This window comes from Rhea pennata, chromosome 13 (genome assembly GCF_028389875.1).
Source record: "Rhea pennata isolate bPtePen1 chromosome 13, bPtePen1.pri, whole genome shotgun sequence".
In the NCBI taxonomy this organism is placed as follows: domain Eukaryota; kingdom Metazoa; phylum Chordata; class Aves; order Rheiformes; family Rheidae; genus Rhea; species Rhea pennata.
In genome coordinates this window covers 6,704,262-6,728,994 of record NC_084675.1, presented here as the reverse complement: position 1 = coordinate 6,728,994, position 24,733 = coordinate 6,704,262, and the positions used below count along the sequence as shown (strand labels likewise).

The following is a 24,733-nucleotide window of genomic DNA, read 5'->3' as shown; positions in this document are numbered from 1 at the left end:
AAATTCAAAAGCAAATACGATCCTTGCGTAAATAAAGGATAGAAAATTTCTCAGTTTACTTTATACATTTTGCATCTATCAATTAAGCTACAGAAATAAAATACGATGTATTTTTATGCAACTTTGCATAAAAAATAAACTACACAAAGACAAACATGCTGGAATTTTAGTTTAAGCATGTATCTATGCATATATTTTTTCTATATGTAGATCATAGACTTCTTGCTGAATTTTAAAAATAAATTAAACTTTTAAAATCTGTATTTGAAAGTTAATCCATTTAGAAAGAAATCTTGGTATGGGAAGAAAGCAGGAGCATTAGTACATCTTCATTTGTTAAAAGTGCAGCTTTAGTGACAAATATATCAAGTTGCACATTTTTAATAGAGTTGTTTTTACTGTTTAAAGCCTTAAGACTTTTTATGGTTTTTCTCCATCATATTATTCTGTAGGGACACTATAGATGTACAAGAATGAATGGGATTCTATTCTCTCTCTCATATCCACCATAGTGTGAACAAAATTCTGCCTGGTGAGATGTACCACAGCTACCTAAAACTCAAGTTCAGTTTCAAATCATTTGCTATACTTTTTAGACCACCAATTACAGTTCTTTTTCTATTGAAGGAATTCATACATTTGCCTACCCACAACATATTTTGGCAGATTTACAGAATTATAAATGATCTCCCAAGCAAGCAATTTCTGAAGCATTCACATTCATAAATACATAAAATTTTATCAGCTAGGTTAAAAATGGCTCCAGTTGAAAATTTTTTGTAGGCTTACTCAGCCTTAAATCTACACAACTGAATATTCTGATTTTGTCACTTAATAAGCAATGGGTTGCCTAACAACAACTTATATTCTGTGTTTTGGATCATTTCAAAAGCTGGCCTTGAAGATGACTTGTAATACATGCTTGTAATTAGCACCTATTCCACAAGCATCATTATAAAATTCTTTTCAAGAACTGTAACCATCATCATCTCCTTTTCTAACCTGTCTTACAAAGGTTGAAGCCATCTATAGTAAAATCCTTATTGTGAAAATTGTCCTATCGCGTTTCTATTGCACTCAGCTATTTTTATTTTCTACTTCGTCAGAAATAAAAAATTGTCCCTCTTTTTCAACTTGTGCATTGTTTAGATTTTATGTAATCTCTTCTGTATATTAGAAGTGGTTTCAAGCATTCAAGCACTGCAAGTACAATTCTACACTCATTTTGATTCTTAACTACATCTGCAAATTGATAGTAAGGCATTGAAATGAGTATAAATAATTTTATTAGCATTTAATTTTGGAAATAAGATAGCATCATCAATGTACTTAAAATGAAAACAAAAGAAATTAAGACTCCTGAGCACAGTGCTTGAAGGACAGACCAGAAATGAAGAGATAAACACATACTTCAAAGTATATTTGACAAGCGCTATAAATTTTAAAAATTTGTCATTTCAGTGTATTATTTATTTAAATGAGGTCCATCTCACGCTTTATCAGAAAATATCACTAGGAGTAATGAAAAAAGCAACTCAGGTTTTGCCTGGGGTCTTCAAACTTCATCTCTTTCACTTTAGCTTTTGTCTCACATTGACCTTAATCACCAATAACTTTTTTAAAGATAAGAATGGCAAATATTTATTTTTTTCTTAGACTAAGTCAGTACTCTTTGAAAATACTGACTGAAAGCTTTAACAAATTATCTGTACCTCATTCTGGTGATTTCTGTTTGAAGAATTTTATTTCATGTTTCATTGAATATGCTGGTGCAGCACTTGTACTTCCCCAACTGCTAGATCTAGACAAGAATGTCAATACTAACAAATCAGTATTCCTGACAAAGTAGAATCAAGCCCACTCAGTAAGACAGGGCCAGCCTACATGACACCACAGCGTAATCTTAAGAAAAAGGAAGGAGTTGTTTGAATTTAGATCTCTAAGTTCAGATTAGATAGCCACACAACAAGCCAGTTTAAAAAACTGCTGAGTACTTAGGAGTCTCCCTAAAGTACATTAAAGGTACTGAAGTCCTGCAGAAAGTAAACCGAAAGAGGAAACAAGGCAGCCAGAGTTTATAATTGCAACACAGTGCCCAAATTCTTTTGATGAATGCAGCTAATATTTCATAGGAGAAATATCAACTAATTGTGCAAAAAGGCATAATAAAAAGTAAATGTATTTATTACTTTACTATACATACAACTTTATGCTTTACATCTTCCCAACTTTTCACAAAGATGTTTCTTTGAAAAAACAGAATTACAAGCATTTGGCATTGCTTAAAGGTATTTAAGAGATTTTAATGTCAAAATTAATTAGATTGTGAGATCTTAATTTATTTGAACTGGTAATGACAGTTTTCAATAAACTGCTATTAGTACAAGAAAATGCACTCCTAGTGTCTGTAATGAAGAGGACAGATGAAAATACACCTACAGAAAAATAGGACCACCACTGAATAAATTGCATTTGCCAGTAATTGCCTTATGGGCACATTTTAAGACAACTTGCAAGCTGACAACACTAAATTTTGTAGTAAGATTTGAATGCTGTATTATCTTCTATAATGATAAAGTATAGACATGGGGGTGAAAGGGAGGAGGGATAGAAGAGAAAAGATGATTTTTTTTTTCTTTTCTTATACAAAGACTATGCCAAAGGAAATGCAAATTCCCAGTTTTGATGTCTATTTTGAGGACTTGAAACAAGGCTTTTAATCAATGTATTATACATCAAATTGATAATGTTAACTTCTGATTATTCAAATGTATGAAATATTCATAGAGAACTGTCCAAACTTTTACATTTCTCAGACTTCTTTTCTCTATTAATTATCATGCCTCGAAGCTTTTTAGTAAAAGCAGCAGCCATCAGCCTGACTGAACCTGACAAGCTAGCAAGGCCCAATTACACTGGTGCTCTGTGGCACTTTGATGTACTGGAAACGAAAAGAGATAGGGGCAAATTGTATAGCACATTATGTTAATGACTTGATTTAATCCAGCCACTAAACTTTATGTAGCCTGTTAAAAAAGATGCTAACACTAATTATGCCACTTTGGAAAGGAAAGAAGGGGACAAGCATTTCATACCGACAAAGTGAAGCTCATAAATGTTGTAAATGAAATGAAACAAAATGAAGTAATCTATGATTAATTATACATCATAGACAAGAAAAGAGAAAGAAGTAAATGGTACAGCTAAGTACTGGAAAATCTGTTAGATTCCTTTTATGATCAACATATCTAAGAAATAACCATGAACTGTCTAATTTGCAACATGCAAAAAAGAAACAGTACAATCTTAAATGGCTTAAACAGTTTGGCATACAGCTCAGATTTATAGGATAATCACCATAACAATCTCTAAAAATCACAAGTCGTATTTACAGTGTTTGATTACTTGCAGGATATTCATCTCAAAAGATAAAAGGCACTGATATTTAATCTTTTAAAAAAACAACAACAAATTCAATCTCAATTTTCACAAGCTTTAAATTAGCATAGTTTTCAAATACAGCAATGCCTTATTTTAAAACCAAATTTGTATCAAATTTGTTGCCTTAATAGTTCATAGCTTTTGTTGTCTTGTGTTTGGTTATCTACCTTTCTTTAACACACACTTTATTACCTGATGAAGGGATCAATGGAGAAAAGTAGAAGTTAACAAACCATAAATGAATCTACACTCAAAATTCTTTCAGAAGTCATCTGAAATAATTTTGATCTTATTAAATACAGGATAACTAGAAATGTATATATCAACTTTATTATTGTTTGGCTTAATGGTGATGAGTATTAGCCATTTTAGTCACAAAGTTACAAGTGAATACTTTTTTTTATAAAAAACAATACAATTTCATCTTTCAAAATATCTTCTGTATCTCTCTGCAGTCTATATGAATGATATTATTTCTAAACTCCTGCTAGAGCTTATAAAAGAGCAGTATTTCTCATATAAAACATTGCTTATTATTGATAGTTACTTTATGTCACACAGACTTTTACTTGCACAGAGAATACCAGAATCAAACTCTTCTAGGTTATTACATATCAGAACATTAAAAAAAAAAAAAAATAAAGGCCAGTAGGACATAAAGGACATAACCATATGATATTATTGGGCCTTTCCAAAGAAACTAAGAAAGACCCAAGAAATATTAACTATTAGACATATCATAATCATTTTTTAAAGTGATATTTTTTCTTTTTGAAGACTGTTTGGTCAGCTTCATTTCTAAAAGCACAAAATATGTATTTGTATAGAGCTATACTATTGAGAAAAAGTTAAATATTCCATATTTGAGTTATTTTTCATTATTCTGTGTATGTTACTTTGTTGTCATTAATTGTTAGTTTTAAGCACAAACTCAACAGAATATCATTTTGGTACACATCCAGAAATAATAATGCACAGAAACGGAACCCTGAAGCAACTGAATCCTGCACATGTACAAACTTTCTTGAAAACTCATCTTCAATTCTAAACTTAATGGGAAATCAAGAACAACAACAAAAAAATCTATTTGGTTGAACTGGAAAATGCATCTAATTTTGCATGATAGTAATAGCTTCAAGCCTATGCAATTGCCATTTCAATCAAGTCAACATACTGCGTTGCAACACAGTTGGTAGTGAAGCCTTGTAGACTTACTACAAGCCTTGACAAGTGAAATTATTCTCCTCTTCCTTAGAAAAGGCTGGAAGGAGGAAGAGAGCACGTTCTCTGACATAAAGGCAACGGATAGGACTGAACAACAAGACTAAGTTCTTTGCATTCACATAGTTACATTCTTCAGTTAGGGAGATTTTGCACAAGGTTAAAATTTGAACTCAGACTGAAATTAACTCTAAATCTCTACTAAGTTTTTTCTCTCCTCGTGAGGTATAACAAATATATCATAGAAAAACAGTAATATCTATCACACATCCTAATTTTCTACATTTGGCTTTTGGTTGGCTTAACAGAGGGAAGATCAATACCTGAGACTTACTAAAGGGAAACAAACTAAGCGTTTGTTGGCAGCAAAAATCCTAGATGACAAAGGAAAAGATGACAACAAATAAAATTACAGTTAAAGGAAACGAAGTGTGCTGAAGCACACACAATTATCACGGCATGGAGGTGCCTTCTTCAAATAACACACAGTTTTCATGGCTTTTTTGGTCTTTTTTAAATAAAGGTTGTTGTGAGTTACATAACATATTTCCATAGTATGAATCATCCCTCAAAAATCACTCTATTTTTTTAAATTAACTTTTATAAAGAAGGAAGGAAAGCCTAAAAAGGTGAAAATATGTATCACTAAGCACCAGTTGGTTATCTGATTCATCACAAGCTTAAAGAAGTAAGATGAGAAATCACAGCAAGTAAAAGTACTGAAAATAACACAGAAATAATGTACATCATTGCGAGTATCAATAGATAGTAGAAAAAGAGTAAACACATGCATTGTAAGGGATGCAAATGAGGTCTAATTTGCCAAAACAAACAAAAAACCCCCAAATTTTTAACTCTAAAAGTGAAGATACTTTCTATTATCTAAGCATAGTTTTTCATGTCCATTGCAATGTCTAAGGTAACTTATTTTGAAAAAAACTTTTTTTAGTTATTGGCATCTACATTTTACCTAGGATGGATTTTTAGCTCAAAAAATCAAAATAAAGTCTAGCTTAGAATAGTTTGTGTGTACATTGAACAGTATTTTAAATAAGAATAGGAATTTGGCTCAGCTAGGAAGAGGGAAATAACTGATATGACTAGGGGTGACAGAGGTGGACCAGTTTCCTGCAAAAACAGGCCTAGGCTGATGTGAGTTTGAGTTCAAAGCTTTCTAGGGGAAAGATTTCTTTATTTAGGCACACCCAAAATAATATTTAGGTTCAGGAGATGGCAACATATGAAAACATCCTCTTTCAAGTACTGCATGATTCTTGCCACGTCCAAGTACTGCACGATTCTTGCCACCTCCTTTTTTTTTTTTTTTTTTTTTTTTTCTTTTTTAATAAAGATCCACTATAAACTGAGCCAAACAGGCTCCTTTTCCATATTAGGAACTTCTTCTGGGAACTCAAAAGTTGTCATGTAGTAAAAATTGATCTTAAAAAGAAATACTAGAGAAATGTACACCTTTAAGGCCAGACAGTATGTGAGTAGGTTATCATGGAAATGAACACACAAATCTCTAGCACTATTCCATCAGAGTACTTTATATGAGTCAAAAGAATAATTAAAATGATTCTCTTTAATCAGAGAGCAGATGTAAAAAGTGATGTGATGGTCTGAAAATCAAGCAATTCAACCTTTAGTATTTATTACAGTAATCCTTAAAGTTCTTGGGTACACCATAAGATTTCCTAAACAATAACGTTAGATTCATATGACACTTTCACCTAAAATTTGAAAAGTCATCATCAGATACTCCTATGTTTAACTATCTGACATGAAAGCTCAGTTTTTCAGATTCACTGAAAATTTTGGGTTCAGTTTGCATGTAAAATACTATGAATTATACTCACAATATGGCCACTAGGTTAACTATTCCACTTTCTGTGAAGAAGTCTGTTTGAACTGGCAACAGGCAAACATACATTAATCAAAGACTCCTTAAAATCTGACCTTAGAAATATCAAAGCTTACAGAATGTTAAGTTTAAAATATTTTTCTTAGATTTACCGAACATTCAATTGCCAAAAATACTGACTGACCTGTTTAATATTCTTGGACCCTGGACTTGGAACAATACAATCATCGCTGTCAGTTATTATTGATTCAATGGCATCATTTGCCTGTCTATCATCTTGATCTGCTAAAAAAAAAATTTTTGTTTAGAAAACTTAATATATTGCAATCAAGTTTCTCATAAATATAAAACAACAGTGGCAGATAGATCTTTTTTTCCTTGTAGATGATAACATTGAGAAATCAATGATCCTTAAAGTGTTCTAAAGAGTCTTTTTTCTTGGTTTCCCAAAGGAAAGGTGATGAGTGCAATGATAAAGGTCTGTCAGATGAACTGCAGTTCAGACATTGATTAGCTTTTATATAAGAGTATGGACTGAATTTGTGGATTTCCTCTAGCTAGGTTTAATAGTATGCACGTATAAAGAAGAGAGTATTCTTTTCTTTTTTTAAATAAATTGTTCTTCATGCAGATGGACTATTTTCTAAAGCATTCAGGTCTCTTTTCTGGAATAAAATTACTTAAAAATACACCAGAGTCAACATCGTGTTTTTCAAGTTTTACTAATGAGGAATTCTTGCACAGAATCTGAAAACAACTGAATGTAAAATGCTAGTATCTTGTTTGTGCCTTTTTTCCTTTTTTTTTTTTTTTTTTTTATAGTATCAGAAATTTAGTTTATTTCTGTGATGCAATGTTTACACTCAGAAGTAGAACAGGATGACCTGGCTTTTATAACCTTTCAGTAAATCTGCTTCTAACAACTTTATGTCACATATGTGGTATGACATACTATCCTCTCACTGTCTGAAAGGATCTCTGATATCAGCATTGACTGTTATCTGCAGACGAAAGGAGAATACTCATTAAAACAGTCTTTCTAACAGCACAGTTCTACGGGAGAATACAAAGACATTTAAAATAGAAGCCAGGTTTCCTTTAATATTTCATGAATCTAGGTCAGATACCAGATTTCTGCATTCAATTACAATGCAGTTTCCATTTGGGCTGAAAATAACACCTACATATCTACCACCTAGCTTCAGCTATAAAGTATACCAGAATATCATTTCTGTCATGAAGCTTCTCATAATGAGGCAGCTCCCACTGCTAGGAAGAAATGCTTAAAAAATGGGAAGAGACAGATTTATTAAGGAAATACTGTTTCTTATTCATAAAAATGAATTCTACCTTCTGGTTCTAATTCTTCAGTTATTTCTGTTTCATCTCCTGAGGTAGCTGAGCTTTGGTCAGCCAACTGTCCCTCAGACAGATGTGAAAGGTCTTCTTTTTCCTGTTGAATTTCTTCAGCAATCTCCTTCACCTTATCACCTGCCAGGCTTTCTTGTTTAACCTAACATACCACATGCAATACAAAAATAGATAAACTTTAGATAGCCTTTTTAACACTCCCTGAATAGTAGAATTATGGCTCATGTCCATTATATATAGTTTGTTAAACAATTATGTTGTTGATGCAGTGTAAGAGGCAATGAAAAGCTGATCAGTTTTCAACTGCAGTAACAAATAATTGATGCCATAAAAAGAAGTATATCTAATGATGTACATTCACTAAAACAACTTTTACAATCATTTGGTACCTGTCAACAGATACTCAGCCTCTTAGATTTCCAAGCATACATTTGCATTTCAGCTCTTCCAGTTCTAAAGCACTCTTTTCCAAAAAAACTTACTCAGTTAGCGATTTTATAATTTATATATACAATATTTTCTGTTTCCAAGGCAAACCAGAAATCATACAAAAAAGAAACAACTTTGCAGTTATATGCTGAACATTACAAGCATGTTATCTAAGATAAAAGAACTTCTGTGTGTAATTTACTTCGAGATAAATCAAAGTAAATCTTATTCCCTTCTTTCACTTGAATACAAGTACATATAATAATACCTCATCAGCAGATATAACGTTAGAGACATGGCATCTCCCATGGAAATTTGCTGGAAAATCAGGTACAATCTATTATTAGATAATTCTCTAGGACAGAATTTTCCAGAGTTAGAACACTAAGGCTTCATCTCCCCTTCTCAGAATATATGAGAGAACTTTCAGTTGTCTACAGAACATCCAGGTTTTCCACAACTGTTTTATACTTGGACCAGATTACTCCCTGAATTGTTATTTCAAACTGCTCTAAGATAGTTGAAACCACATACAGAATAGTCACAACAGTGAAGTGCCTTCTTCTGTAAATGAAGTTCATCTTGGAAGCTTTCAAGTGATAGAGAATAGGCTTTATGTCTTGTCTTCTACCCCTCCCTGGCATTGACAACGTGTCATGTTGAACACGTTTTATTCTAGACGATGCTTGGCCATTCTTTATAAATAATTGCTTCAGTGACAGAATTGAGTTTCTGTGGATATAATTTTCAAAGAAAGAATATGTTTTGATTAATCTACTGGCCAATACCACCCAATGTGGTGGAAGGGAGACAGCTTTCTAATGAAAGCCCCAAATGAGCTTTAAAACAGAAAAGTGAAAGGAATATAAAGGCCAGTGAATAACTATTCTGTTAAACCCCTGGAATTTACAGTCTGACAATCTGCCACAGCAGCTTAATGTCCCAACCAACTGCAATATTACAAATTACAATATTCCAAACTTTTCTTCTCCTTGTAGTGGTACATATTTAGCATATATTCCAAAGTTAGCCCATTCTTCTTCACTCACTTCCCTGTCACTTATACAATGACGATTTTTATAGAGAGGATAGAATAAACTTAAACTGAACGTAAAAAGTAGTAAGTAGAGATATTCCTGCCTACTGACCAAAAAACAGGAACATCATCCCAAGGAGTCACTATTTTTTTTCCTACATATTTCAGGGATGTTTTTGAGATCTCATTCAATTATAGTTTTGTATTCAATACATGACTCTGAAGAGACATCACATACCTAGAATTCAAACAATACACTTTATAAAGTCACAAAAGTTCAACAATCTCATATCATACCTCTGAAACACTTGGCACTGCTGAAGCCTTAATCTTCTGTGCAAGTTCCTCATCTTTTTCAACAGTAAGAGAGCCCTAAGTTATGGGTAAAATAAGGGGAAGCATTTAATATAAACTACATAATTAGCACATATGAATTTACTAGTGGATGAGCATTTGGACAGGAAATTATGGCCTCCTTTGCTTCCCTGCATTAGCTTTTGCTCCCTGCTATAGCTAGCTGCTACAGCTTCTACCTATGAGGCTGGACAATTCTTACAGTGTGACTGCTTTGGGCCCTAATGCGTGTCTAACTGCTCATCAAACTTTTTAGTGAGTTTCTCTTTTCCAAATCATCTACTTGCTTTGGCATGTGCCCCATTAATATCCAAGAACTAGATTCCTTGCTATCCAGAAAATGAAGCACACTGTTCCAGTTCATTCTTGGTTTTAATCTCTTAAGCGTCTAAATTTTCTTGCACAGACACTTTGCAATGTCAACAGAAGACTTAGATTTCACAGAAACCCCAGCTATTTCATTATTAATTATTAACAACACTATACTATAATTCTGTACCCAGACAACGAGGCTTGGATTTGGAAAGCAGCTAAGGGAGCCGACTGCCCAGTACTGAATGAATTCCAATAGCAACAGAATAAATAACTCTCTCCCTTTGAGGAAACATAGTCTATGAAAAATGGTCAGATTTTGAGAGGTTACTCTACAGACAGCTGAAGATAAGAGGTGCTATGTGTGTAAATATATGGCTAACATTTCAGTTTTCCATATGCAACCTTTCTAAAGATTTGATTTCACTGATATTTTACTTTTTTAAAAATTAAAAATTACAAGAGATCAATTTTATTCCTATTTACAGTCCATGCTGTGCAGTTCAAAACAAAGTTCTAGTCATGGTAAACTCGGCAAAAGCAGAAGGAGCCATGGAGTGAAAGTCGATGTTACATTTCAAAAAAGAAATCTAAACAAGGCATTTACAAATGGAAAAAATGGAGGAAAAAAGATCACAGCTAGTTTTTACTTAACTAATGCTACACAATATTATTAACTAATAATAATACTCATAACTAATAGCTCCTGACAATCAGGTGTTAAGATATCCATCTTTATTTACTGGACTTAATTAAAAGAGTAAATACAGTCTATTCTTATCAGTTTATGTAAGATCAAATAAAAACTTACACCATACGGAAGTTTCAGAGTTAGTTCCATGCAGAGTTGTCTAGAGTCTAGAAGGATGTACACATGATAATGTAGCCCAAGTCTAGAAGTATTATAACTGTTTTTACAGTGTGTGTAATATCAGCTGATAACCCTTGTGGCCTGTGAACTGTGTCAAATTGTGTATCTCGTTGACACTACATTTAAGATCTGTGTGGATCAAGCTGGTTTCTGTGAAGCCATTGAGAGGTCTGTGCAGGTGGCACACAATACAAATACATTTTAATTAATAACCCAGGAAGACAGGTAACACAATGCAGAGATAGTTAATTGGCCCTACTGGAAGCAGCCTTATGTCCATGAAAGCTGAAGCTAGTAAACTGTGGTGGACAGCAAGCAATTCTAAGGGAGTCACAGAGACATCCCTGCGTTGTGCTCCCCAAACTATATGCAGTACCACGCTATCATTCATTGCCCGAGACATTCAAGTCTTTTGTTGATAGATTATGGAGTGTTCACTAATAGTTGCACGTTGTCCACAGTATGACAAAACAGTCTTTCTTGCTTCAATATGCATGAGCAAAATACTTAAAACTTACTGTCCTGTGTACTGAACTGATATCCAGAAAAGATACCTTCTTGTCTGCTTGAGCTGCACGCTGCCTTGGTTTAGGTGTTGGTATCTATAATACACAAATAGAGTTGAAGACCATTTACTTCTATATTCTAATCACCTTATTTTACCATAAATTGTGAGGGACCCTAATTTTTCTTGTAGCCAAATGTAATTATACTAACTTAGATACCGTCAGTTCGAAACAGGCAAGATTATGCAGATTTGGTTTGAATCGGCAGCCATGCAAAAATGGAGATACTTTTCAGAACAAAGCCACAAATGGGTGTAACAGACTACAGCAACCATGGCTATACAATGCGAGTTCTAGGTGAAAAATAAGTGCAGGATTGAAATCAAATATCATCACATATTTGGCAGAATGATTTATTATTGTTATTAATGGAATGCTTAATTTGTTTTCTTGCTCTGTAGGCTTACCATATTTTTGACACTACCCCCATCATCCTGTTGGGAAATGATGATATAGAAACAGTAAGAGACTTTTAAAAGTTGCAAAATTAACAAAACGGCTTAGAAATATTTGTCTTGATGTTCCAATACAAAAGAGAAAAAATAAACAAGAAGTGGCTTATTGCTTTTCATATTTTACTCTTTTGATGAAGGTAGAAATTCTCCTTCACTTCCATTGATTTTTATGCACAATAATATCCTTGCTCTACTTTTTATTTATGAGTTTGTTTATGAGTGATTTTAAGAAGTTAATTTGGGTATCTTAGCACCATGCTCCAGGCAACAAAATAACAAGCAGTGGTGTGCAGACACATTTAAGAGTCTACATATGGCTTGGGTCTAGCTGCTTGAGAATTCTTTTGGCCCAAAGTCATCCCTACTGACCAAGTTCTGGCTGAGTTTCTAATAGACCACAGAAATATCAGGTAGCTGAGTTTATGACTGTTGCAAATTTCAGCCTCAGACCTAAAGTTACACAAACATACTATTACTTTATTTTAAAGAGGACAACTGCATTGAAAACAGAATTAATAAGCATTAATTACATAAGGAAGATGCTTAACGTTTATTATTTCTCTTCTCCCACTGCCCTTTTGCTAACCAGTTACCTACCATTACAGAAGACCTTTGAAAATTACAGACACAGCAAAAATTTCACTTCCGAAAGGAAATTCAAGATGGTGGTTATATGAAGTATATGTACCAAGCATTATTTTACAATAATTCTAGTCATCAGGAAAGAACTAAATAATCTGATGTAATAGGTCTTTTGTATCTCTTAACTTCTGTGAGTTTGTTAAATTACTTACTGTCACTGATGAAGTAAAAGGAGGAGACAGGGCTGGAGCCTCTTCCAGCAATTTAGTTGCCATTGATTTCTCATTTTGAATGTAATTTACTAAGTCTGCAGCCAATGCTGATCCACTTGGTGGTAAATAAGCAAATTTCCATTTTAACTCAACTCTGATGGTACCAGTAGCACGTCTTTCAGAATCTGTTAGTTCAAAAGCACCTGAAAGCAAAATGCAAGTCTTATCTAAATCTCTTGTTTCATATATATACAATAAAATGCAATAGAAATCAGAATGTGAGTCAAGAATTAAATGATTTAATAACTGTAATTTTAGAAGCCATATCATGTCAAAATATTATCTTTTGTAGTTCCAAATATGACAGAGCATATTCAGAAATGTAAGATTTAGAAGGAAAGTCACAGTTAACACGTACAACTCACTAGATTATTGTGTTCTTTCAAGATATGCTAGTTTCTCAGTCCAATACTATGCTATTGATCTTTACTGACATCTTGCAATATCTATCTTAACCAAAACACTTTCTTTTTTATAGTAAGTTACTTTTGCTAAAAAAAAAATTAAACAAGTTTTAAATATCTGTAAGTTTCTAAAGATTTATCAGAGAAGAAATACCTTAAATTCACATGGAAATGTTTCCCTTTTATCCATTTACATGAGATCATTATAGAATCCTATTTTTAAATAAATCGTATTCATATCTCATAGCGGACACAAAAATAATTATTAAGCAGTTTTAATATAAATAACTGTAGCAAGCTGGCAAATGACACCAACTTGTGGGGAGCAGTCCATGCACTGAAGGTAGGGCTGCTCTTCATAGAAAGAGGAAAAAGGGACAACAATCTTGGAACGTTCTGTCAGTCCTGTCTTAGCGGCCAGAAGAGATATCTGAAGCTCTTCTCTTTCTCTAATGTTTGAAGGTTACTCATTACACTAACGAATCAGTTTCAAGTTCTGACACAGACATTTCATTAGCCATGACTTAAGTAACACTACAATGCCAAAACTCTTTGCAGGATTTCACTAGAGTTTAAAACTCTGTCAAACTAAAACTGTCTACAAGGGATAAGGGATTTTCTTTGTTTTGGTTCTTGAAGAGATATAAAGAGATATGGAAACAGGAGGTAAAGATTTTGTTATTCTTAAAAAGCTCAAATTCTTACCGGAGATGCATCTGTCATGTGCTAAAGAAATTAGAGGTACATTGGCTTTTCCTAAATAACCACCTTCTTCTGGTTCACCATCATCAAATACATAAAAAGCTAAAGATTCTGATTTTAGGTATCGGTCTAAATCTGCATTCATTGGCACCTGAAAACACATATGGTCATCTATTTGTGGGTTGTTGCTGCTAGGAATGATGGGAGTATCGTGGTCTGCAAAATCAAAGAACTTGTAGACAACATAAGGATTTGGCTGAAGATGTCTCTTCCTGGTCTGCAGACTGTTACAACATTTTATTGTAATGTGGAGTTCATTTAAATTGCCATCTGTTGAAGTGCTGACTTGGGCAGTTCTGTGTATCTGCTGCTTTAAATGAAAAAAGAATTTAAATTAAAAACATTAGAATTCTTCTGTTGCTGCACTCTAAGAACTATATAAATAGAAAAATAACCGATTGCTTGAATGACACTCCAACCACCATTTAACTTCTTATGTCAAAATGTTACTTGTTCTATAAATTCAGCTACATCTCTCTTTGATTGCAGGCATAAAGAAATAAGTGGTTAATCCTTTCCAGTTTGTGATTATTTGCTTTATTCTCCTAAAACTTTATCATCCACTTATCACCTGATTACCTACAAAATAGTGAAGATCACTGTTTCAAGAGTGATTCACATCTAGTACCACTTTCGAATTAAGGATTCTGATCTTGACAGTTATTCTGTGTGAAGACTTTTCCTTTTTTTTTTTTTTTTTAATAACTGCAGCGCCTTTTATATGTGTGTTTTTCAATAATTAAATTGTACCACAAATTAATTTGCCTCAGTATTTTCTGTTTCTAAAACCTTTACGTACACAAATTCAAAAAGCAGAAATCAGCATATAAATAGTAATAATAACTGCTTAAGGCAGATAACAAACACAATGATTTCAAAAGTTTTATCAATTACCTATCATCGGGGCCTGTACATAGCGTAGAACCCAAAGACAGCACACCAAGAAATTAATTTTAATAAAAATGGAAGAGTAACAAGAAAATATATAACATAGCTATCTTTATATTGGTATCCAAAGCCTCTACTTTTTTTTTATTACAATATGGCACAGGTATTTTCATTCATTGTACAAAATTATCCTGCCAGCATTCTAGCAGCTGTCTTTTGGTATCTGAGGAAAGGTGCATCAATTTGATTTTGTATGATAAAACATTAAATATTTTGATTAAATAATCCAAACTGAAATGAGTTAATGAGAAAGTCAAATATGGGCTTAAGATTAACTACTTCACATGCAATCTCAAGTCTACATTTCAAGCTATGCACAGAACCGGAACAAATTCATTATAGCAGTTTGCACACAGTTCACGTTAGCACAATTTCTGCAACTATACAGGACAGAAAGTTTTTATATATTTAACCAGGGAAAGCTCTAATTTTGGAACACACAACTGAAGCTACTTTTGCAGCTGCAGATAGATGGGACTTTTAACATAACATAACCATCTGTACCACAGATATATGACTTTCAGTTTCTGCCATGAAATATTTCTGAAAACTGCAGCGTTTCAGTGCAGTAGAAGCTGTCTTTAATTTCTCCCATTTTTCTGACTTTATTTCCTCCTATGTAATCAGTATATTTTATCTATTATATTTGAACCTGGAATTTTACAATAATTACAATAAAATTCTTTCTTCCACATGCCTTACATTTCAACTTTGGCATTTATCAACTATCAGAATTTACTACTTAGTTAAAAATCACTTTTGATTCTTTTAAAAGCAGATTTAAAATAAATGTTACAATATTATCAACCACTAAGTTACTCTGAAAATACGTGCATTGACCTATAATAGAATTCATATACCAAATATACTTCTCAGATTACATTATACTACAAATTGAAATTCTGGTATAATACAAGCTTATACCGTGGACTAAGATAAAACATTAACGTTACTTCAAGTTTACAGTTATTTAGGCTGGAATAAGTAACAAAATGGCATGTTAGAAGGTCTGCAGCACTTGAATTTATACAGTTAAGATTGGTTGTTTTAATTTCCTAAAGGCAATTATTCAAGATATCTGAAATTCTCTACTTTTTCTGTCTGTGACCTGGTTAAAGCATGATTGTACAGTGAGTTATAGCAACAGAATTCCATCTCCATCTAAGAAAAGGAAAAGTGAAATAATATGACCTTCACACCCAAACTTCAAACATTTTGAAACCTTTCTTTAAAATGACTCAATCTGTACCATCAATCTGACACTGAGTTGGCTTAACTTCCTGTGTATTGCAATAAAGTGTTAACAAAATCTGAGGCTAAGAGGTTAAGTAAATTAAATATACTAATCACATAATTCTTTCAAATTTTCAGGCCACAAAGTTATTGACCATTTCAGTAAAAATTAATAACTGATTTAAGACTTAGTCTCTTTAGCAAAGCTATGATTCAGCTGGTTCCTGAACTCTTTACATGATAAAAATGTCATTCAACTTATATTTTTCCATTCAAGAAACTTTAAGCTCTTTAATCTTGACTAAATAAAGAGTTGAAGTAAAGTATTTGAACTGAAAAAGTAATTTTGAATAGTTTATTCCATCAAAATTATTAAGAACAACACCAAACATACCTGGGTTGACTGCTCATGTTCTCTGAAATTGGATGTTATATACCCCAGAGCTTTTGATCTTTCTTTGTAGAGTCTAATAGCTTGATCCATCGGAACTCGTAATCTGATCCAGTACTCTACCGTGCCATAATTTTGGATGTTTCCTTTGATTCCTAAGCAATAAATACATTTATGATTATATTAATTTTATTTTCAATGTTAAAGTACTTAAGTAAAACAGAAAAGCTAGGAAATGCCACAATTTAAGTATTAATCAATCTTGTGACTATGCACCATGACAGTTTTGGTGACTTGACATGTTTAGTTTATGTCAGAATCAGGAACAACTTTGCTGGCTCTACAAGGTCTAAAAAACAAAAGATGAAAATTGTTTCATTTTGTTATCTGCAACATTTATTATCCATGCTATAGAGTCAAATAAAGTTCATTATTTTAATCTCTCTAAGGAAAACAAAGCTTAGTAAGTTTGGTATGCCAGCTGCTGAAAATGCCCTAGAGTGGTAGGCAGTTTTAACCACTGACTAAAATATCACTTTGTAACTCTGTAACCATATTTTTGACATTCTGACAGAAGTAGACAGAGGCCTCTATATACACTGATATGGCAAAATACTTCTAGTAGGAAAAGCAAGCAGCATAAAAAAAATTGAGTCTTTTAGAAAAAAGCTCATCTAAAATATTTTAAAATTGTTTTAGAATGAACTAAATTAAAAACAAACAAACAGCAACCCAAATCCCTCTATAAATTAAGCTTCTATATGAGATAGTTTTATCAGTAAAGCATAACATTCATACCTTTTTAATGTTTTACTATTATATTTAGACTTCTGACCTATTACAGCCAGCTACTGTAATGATTTCTTCTTTATTTACTGATAAAGTATGAGGTGATATAATCATGACACAAGGACCAGGCATGAGGCACTGATGTTTGACAATCTTCTAACACACAAATGTTTTTGCTTTCAAAACACAGTCTGCCAAACTAAGTAATTACATATGAAAAAAAAAATAACTCACACATTAAGTGAAATTCTGGTTTCATTTAAAACAATTACATGATAATGCTCTTGACTTCAGTAGAAGTATAATTTTATCCACTGTTTTGCTCAAATAAAAGAGCAAGTCTTGCCCAGGCTAACTTCTTGGATTATGTTTTATCCATGCCAAACCATAAGTATGAGAATGTAAGACATACCATAAAGTGCAACAGGTGAGTTTGTGACTCAGAGCTTGTATTTTGTATTTCACAATTAGGTAGGCAAGGCAATCTTTTATCAATGCCAATCTTACAGGACAAAAGAAACATTCATTAAACAACTAAAACGCTTAACTACATGTAAGTAATTCATTAAAATGAAATAGAATGTCAATCTCATATCATTTTAAAATCTTCTCTACAGTACTCGTATTAAAAAAGTGCTAAGAATTGAATAGTACCACAGTGAAATCAAGTATGCTGCTTTACTAACAACTTTTTCCAAGTTCTCGTATAATTCTATTGAATAAGACAGTATTACCTCTTTTATTAAAATACTATTTACCTGTGTAATAACGCTTTGTATGTAACCTCTATGCAAAACAATAGCATGCAATTGCCAGACAAGATTCTCTAATGTCATTTCCAGCATCAAGTCTACTACATTACCTACTTTAGTATCACTGTATTAAGACCACATTTGTCCTAACCCTATTGTGGGCAATATTTTACCTGTCAAAGCTTTCCCACAACTGTAAGCAGAGTCAAGAAAACATGCTGCACATCTAAAAGGAAATATCACGTTGCATAAACTATTTTTTTCCTTCCAAAGTATTAATACATGCATTCAATATTGGCCAAAAACACATAACTTTATTGCTATTTGCAATACTGCAATAAATAGAATAGTTTGATATGTTAATTACCAACTAAAGTTGTTGTGCTGTAGATCCTGCCATTGTTTTCCAAGATTTCATGGAACTTCAGTTGACATGCAGCAGCTGTTTCATAATCTGTGCCGTATGCATGATGAACCTCAAGTGTCATACTGTTTTGTTGTACGTAGTGCAAGAAGTAGTCATCAACCCGCACAAGATACTGAGAAGTGAAGTCATAGGACGCAATAAACCCACGCACCACTGGGGTCGCCTGAAGTTCGAAGTCATAGAATGCGTAAGTACAAAAAGTTGCAGGTTCCTGGTCACCAAAAGCTTGCACAGCTTCAGTAGAAAAGATCACTTTGCTAATATGAATTTCAAAAAGATTTTCTCCTCTTTCTAAATGCAAAGTTTCATCAAATTCATCCACTGGATCATCTGGCAATATTTCTGATCTGAATTTGTGCTGCTTAGTACCATAGGCAATATCTCTAAGTTGAGCTGCAACAAATAAAGCAGAGCTACAAAATGAGTTCCTTGTTTTAACATCATTTATAATTAATGACTGAGTGGAGAGGGAAAAAAGGAGTAATTCAATTATATTTAAAATTTTACTTCTTTAAAGAGGTTACCAAAAAAGCTTGCATATTTAAAATAATACATTTGCTGCTCATTTAGCACATTGACAACAATCAAGAATATCTCCAGAGAAGAGCTGATTCAATACATATAAAAATAGACATAGGCTCCTAAAAATTTATAACAAACTACAAGGGAGTTTTAAAAAGCAAAAATGCAGAAGCATTATAGAAAAATCAAAATAAGAATCACTATGCTAAAATGTAGCAGAAACTTAGCATATGTATATTTTTGTACAGTTTAACTATACAAAATAATATTACTTGCCAGGGAAAGAAAGAAAAATACATGCTTACAGAATTAGGACATAAATCATCATGCAATCCTGTAGTACAGGGGATGCAATTTGGAGACAAAATATTAAACTTGTTATCGCATTAGACTTTGGAAGGTATCCTTCAGGACTCACACACATCATTTATACACCAAACACATTAAAACGGCATTTTAAATTCATCACACTGAAATGTTTTGTAGCTATATTTATTATACAATGACTCAGGGATTTTTAGCAACATAAAATGATTACGTAATTGTAGGATAGCAAAATAAGAGATTGACCGTAGATATACAATGTATTTTAAAAAACATCATAAAGTTTTCCTAGCTTTATCCTAACTGAAGAATACCTGCAGCATAAACTAGTATGTTGATTTTGATTAATAACTTGAACACTATGTCAATGCAACAGCATACAGATTTTCCATGAAGATATGACTTTCTTGCCAGTTTTAGAAAAGTTTCAGCTGAGAAACTTAACATTTACAATAACACAGATAAACTACATAAAAATTTGAGGAAAGTATATTTCAAAAGTACCTTCTAATTTTCTGATGCGCGCAGCCCTAATATCAAGAAGGTGGACATACTGTTCCAGTTTTACCTCATAATCTTTCTGTAGACTTTCCATCTTTTGTGTCACAACTTCAACCTCAGTCTGAAAAATTTTTGCATATGAAAAAAAGATTTTGAGGCTTATCTGGATTGACTTTATACATGCTTTTGGCTACAAATAAGAAAACTCAGTTAAATTTGAGAAAAAGCATTTAGCATATGCAAAAATAGTACCAGTTCAACAGCACAGCAGTCTGTTCTAATTTCAAGAAGATATGGGGGATTTTTTATTTTATTTTATTTTTTTTTTTTTAAGAACCATGGAGTGCTAAGCTATTCTTTCAGGTGAATGTTCCTAATGGTTTATTCAAAGATTTTGTCATTTTAAACTCAAATTCTATGAAAATCTAAAATATGATCTGCAATAATCCAGTACAAAAGAGCAAAAGTAGAATGGAAAAGAAAGCTTATTTGATAAGTACACTCATTACTTTTCATGTGAGGATCAGATAAGAGCTCAGAGACAATCTGAAGAAGGCAAGTATTTGAGGGTTTCAATCAGGGTGACTCAAAAGACTAAATTTGTAGGCATTTGGATCTCACTTTTTAATTAATACTTTTAACAACAGCAAATCTTATGTTAGCTTATCTAAAAAACAGACCAGCTTTGTTGTTCAACTTCCAAATCTTACTTATGACTTCATCTTTTCCTAAGGGAAAATAAGTTCCAGTGCCACCAATGTTAAAATGTTACTACCTAGCTATTTTTCCACTATGAGTAGAAGTTAGTACCTGGTAATCTTTGTTAATTTTATGCTGTACTATTAACATATTCCTCGTCTTCTCAAGTTCTTGCACAGTTTCTGCATGCGTTAATTGAAGCTCCCGCATGGACTGTTCCAAATTTTTATGGATGCCATCTTCTACTTTTTCAAAAATTGTAAGGTCTCCATTATTCTGCTGCTTTCGAACCTGAACCGAATTGAAAAATTACTGTAACAAACTTTTGCAAAATAATTGGATGCATTTGTGTATGGTTAAATATAACATCAGGATAGAATTCTGGAACTAAGAAAGTAAGGTCAATTTTGTAAATTTTGAGTATGCCAAAGTACAAAAATTAGGAATGAGGTAGACCAATAATGGTCAGGATTACATTCAGGAGTGTAATCTATTGATCATCAGGAACCAATTAAAAAGTATGAGACACTTGAAAGCAATCATTCTCTTATATCCACTGAAAATGCAAAATCCTTATAGATTTGTCTTTTATATAAGCACTACTACTTTTTTAGTGAATGGACAAAACCAGAATTACTACTCTGCAGACTACACTACTCCTTTCACAAATAATTGGGGTTTAATTTTGGTGTAATAACTTTTCCACATCAGTCTGTTTTTACTTTTCTTTTTTTTCATTACCATTATGGAATTATTATTGCAGTTAAGTAACAGAAAGAGAATTCTGCATACAATATCCATTTCCTCAAGAAAACAAAAAAAAAGGCCCCTGAACAGTGAAAATTTAATGCAAACTTTTATTTTCATTAATTTCTCCCCACTCCATCTTCAATTTTGCTGTAAACAATGGAATTACAACTTACGTGAAAAAACACAGCCCCCCTTACCTTTTCCACCTTATCTTTCCTTTAATAAACAGAGAAAAGTTGCTAAGTATCTGTTTATTGTCTTTTCAGCACTTCCATGCTTAGAATATGCTCTGATAACTTACAGCATTACTAAACAAAATATTGCTTTAGATGAGTGTTATAGAAAGGAGGTAGAGGAGTAAGTTGAAGTGATAATTCCTTTAATTAAGAAAAAGCAACTTTTACAGAAAATGCTTTCAAATCTGATTTAATGCACTTTTGATGTTATAATGAAATATGTACATAACCTTAAGTAAATTTCATCCTAGCAATTTTTTCTTCTGCTTCACCGTAACTGAAAAATGACAAATGCACATGTACAAGCTTGAAGCATTAGCTACCAAAATATGCACAAATGATATGTCCCTTGAAAATCCTGGGCATTGTATACAGAACGTGTAAGGGTCAACAAAGAGCTTGGAGAAAGAAAAAAAAAAAAAAGCAGCAAATAAATTCTTTGCAAGTTACCTTTATAAGCAAGAGAGCTTCTCTGAGTTCTGCCACATCAATATCACTTTCCTGAAACAGAAATACTCAATGAAAAGGTGTTATCAGATGTAAATGAATAATGGAGAGAGACATTCAGAATAACAAGTTGCATTCTCACTAGACATGACAATTTGCCTGGTATCATGAATAAATAAACTGTTATTTCTGCATTCTTTTACTTTTAAGAGAAATACTTGCATTATGTATAAAACGTAGAATGGGTTTTTTTGGTCATTTTCTAAACAGAAATACTGTTCACCTTGGTGAAAAACTTCATGTGATTTTTCAGTTCTTCTAGTTGTTGCTTATGTTCCAGACAGTGTAACTGCAGGTCTTTGTTCTCTTGGGTCAGCTTTTCATTTTGGTCTTTACATACAGAGAAAGAATATGATACTCTGATTAATTCAACATAATTATAAAAAACACGAACTTACTTCTTCACATTACTTTTCTATATAAAAAAATCATTAAAAATGTAAAAACTAATTTATTTTGTATAGAAAATTCTTTGGTGTTAACAAATGAGAAGCAGGGGATAAAAAAATGACTCCTCTTTTATCTGCTAGAGTTGTATAGATAAAAAGGCATAGCTTTCTTTCATTAAAACCGAACCCACAGCATCAGAAATCTACTCTTTGTGCCTTTCCAAACAGAAAGATATCCCAACTAAGTACAGCTTCACTGGGTTTCTCTTTTGCAGGAGAGATGACGTGGGGAGGAAAGGAGATGTAAAATTCTTTGTCAGCCTGAATGTCTAAACACCACTAAAAATTTCTCAGTTGAAGGATGTAAAGATTTTCCCCTAATACCTACTAATGCATAGCTACACCTAAAATGATTTCTCAGGAGCTTCAATAAGAAATTTTACTCAATAAGAATAGAGAAAAGACTTAAGGACTATCCAAATAATTTAGTTATAACAATGTACCTTCTTTCACACAGAGAACTTCTAAATATTAACTTTTTTCTAAATCAGTTTCTAAGGCACAAAAATACTCTTTCCTATTACTTTCCTTCTCCCTACCAAATTCCTTATCCTCTGGATTACAATGTTTTTCTCCTTCCGTTTTCTCTGCTCTGTTTTCTTTCTCTTTTTAAAAATAAATTCTAAAGTCATATTCTCATACTATCTGCTTAAAACACTGTAAATTCATAAAATCATATTCTAGGTTAAAGTGATACAAATGTACACTGTCAACCTGATGTGCAAGTATTAGCCTTTGCAATTCCCATCTGCACTAGTGGGAACTGAATGGCAAAAAATTACATACTTAGTTGAGAATATACCCTATTCCTTTTGAGAAAAAGTTCACGATACACTTTTAATGCTGGAATCTTTTCTGTTGACCCTCAGGGGCGTTACCTATTTTTACAGAATAGCTTTTCAGTTTTGAGGTCTGAACTCAGCAAGAAGCAGGCAGTTGAGATTCTAGTCTCAAGGGTTCAGGCATGTTTCAAAAACTGACATCAAGTTAATTTTAAATCTGTAGTGTTTATATAAATGACATCTTCACTAAAAATGAATCCTCTGTAATGCCAATGCTCCTATACAGAGTCGCCTCACTCATACATGTGTTGGGCCTCCACAAGAGTCACTTTCAATTCAAACACATACTTGCCAGTAGGGTTTTAATTCTCTGCAGTTGTGAGGAAAACGTAATGCATTTGTGCCATTGTGAAGAGCACGCAGTAAGGAACCCTTAGGAGCTAACAATCAGCAAACGAATATGGAAACAATCAAAACAAGCCTTTGGGGGGATGATTTTGGGGAGGGAGGGGCAGGAAGGAAGAGGAGTGGGAAGGCCTTGATAAAAGCCTGTGAAGCACTGATCAGCAATTGAGTCTTGTGGACTATTCCATTTCATATACCGTATGCAGTACAGGCACGGAATGATAAGAAATAGGCCACGGGCTTGGAACTGGAGATCCCACGGCTCACTAACTGACCTTAAAAAAAACCACAGACCTGGAGCCTCAGAAAACTGTTTTTAGGGGTAACAAGACATACAAGACAGATGCACATAAAAAGCATGATATTTTGTCCGTTTTGGATGTAACATGGAGCTGTAAACTAATTAAAAAAATAGGTGTAAAAGTGTGTTAGAGCACACACAAAATGATCCCAAGCAGATCCTGGAGAGGAAGAAGAAGAAACCAGCATTATCAACATCAGATTCCTTCCAAAGAAGGACTCCAGAGGCTGACAACTTACAGTGCTATTCTTCAAAGTAGTCTGAAGCTACTCACTTTAAGACCCAGAGGAGCAATAGAAGGGCGAACATAATTCTAAGAGAAGGGATAGAAACCAGTGTGTTACAGTTTTAATTGTATTATTGTTATTATTGAGACTTATTTCCTGTATAGAAGTATTCTAACTGCCTTATTATTCTTTTCTTATAAAAGACCAGGAAGCTAGCGGGGCATGCTCTCTAATGCTAAGCCTGAGTTGCTAGTTGAAAAAGGAAGAGCCACTTCTTGCTCACCTGATCATATATCCTTCAGGAAAGTGGCAAGAAACTTCCTCAATGCAGTTTTAAAAACCAGCTGAAGTATTTTCAATAGCTTGTTCAACCCAAATAGCCAAACTGTTAACAACACAGCTTGGTCTACTTTAGCACTTCTTCTAGGAACGCAGTCATAGATTGAAATGCATATATTCAAATATCGTCTTTATCAGAGAGCCATTATGTTTTTGAAAAGCATAAAGAGATGGAAAGGAAGTGATGAATTTCCGAACTTTCTTTCTCTGC

At 33.1% G+C, this 24,733-nt stretch overlaps 1 protein-coding gene across 13 annotated transcripts in view; it reads right to left on the bottom strand.

The window, feature by feature from the left end:
• RPGRIP1L (RPGRIP1 like) overlaps positions 1–24,733 on the bottom strand; it is an 82,941-nt gene that overhangs the window by 23,859 nt on the left and 34,349 nt on the right. For 7 of the 13 annotated variants that reach the window (XM_062586440.1, XM_062586438.1, XM_062586441.1 and 4 more), the window contains 13 exons: positions 22,243–22,349; positions 21,963–22,013; positions 20,638–20,817; positions 19,831–19,948; positions 18,421–18,873; positions 16,516–16,667; positions 13,884–14,250; positions 12,715–12,917; positions 11,873–11,899; positions 11,418–11,501; positions 9,660–9,734; positions 7,877–8,039; positions 6,711–6,811 (listed from right to left, as the gene is read on the bottom strand). In XM_062586440.1, the coding sequence (XP_062442424.1) occupies positions 6,711–6,811; positions 7,877–8,039; positions 9,660–9,734; positions 11,418–11,501; positions 11,873–11,899; positions 12,715–12,917; positions 13,884–14,250; positions 16,516–16,667; positions 18,421–18,873; positions 19,831–19,948; positions 20,638–20,817; positions 21,963–22,013; positions 22,243–22,349 (2,081 nt within the window). Of the gene's footprint in view, positions 1–6,710; positions 6,812–7,876; positions 8,040–9,659; positions 9,735–11,417; positions 11,502–11,872; positions 11,900–12,714; positions 12,918–13,883; positions 14,251–16,515; positions 16,668–18,420; positions 18,874–19,830; positions 19,949–20,637; positions 20,818–21,962; positions 22,014–22,242; positions 22,350–24,733 lie in introns of those variants that run through there. The other 6 variants (XM_062586444.1, XM_062586443.1, XM_062586445.1 and 3 more) reach the window with 6 other exon arrangements.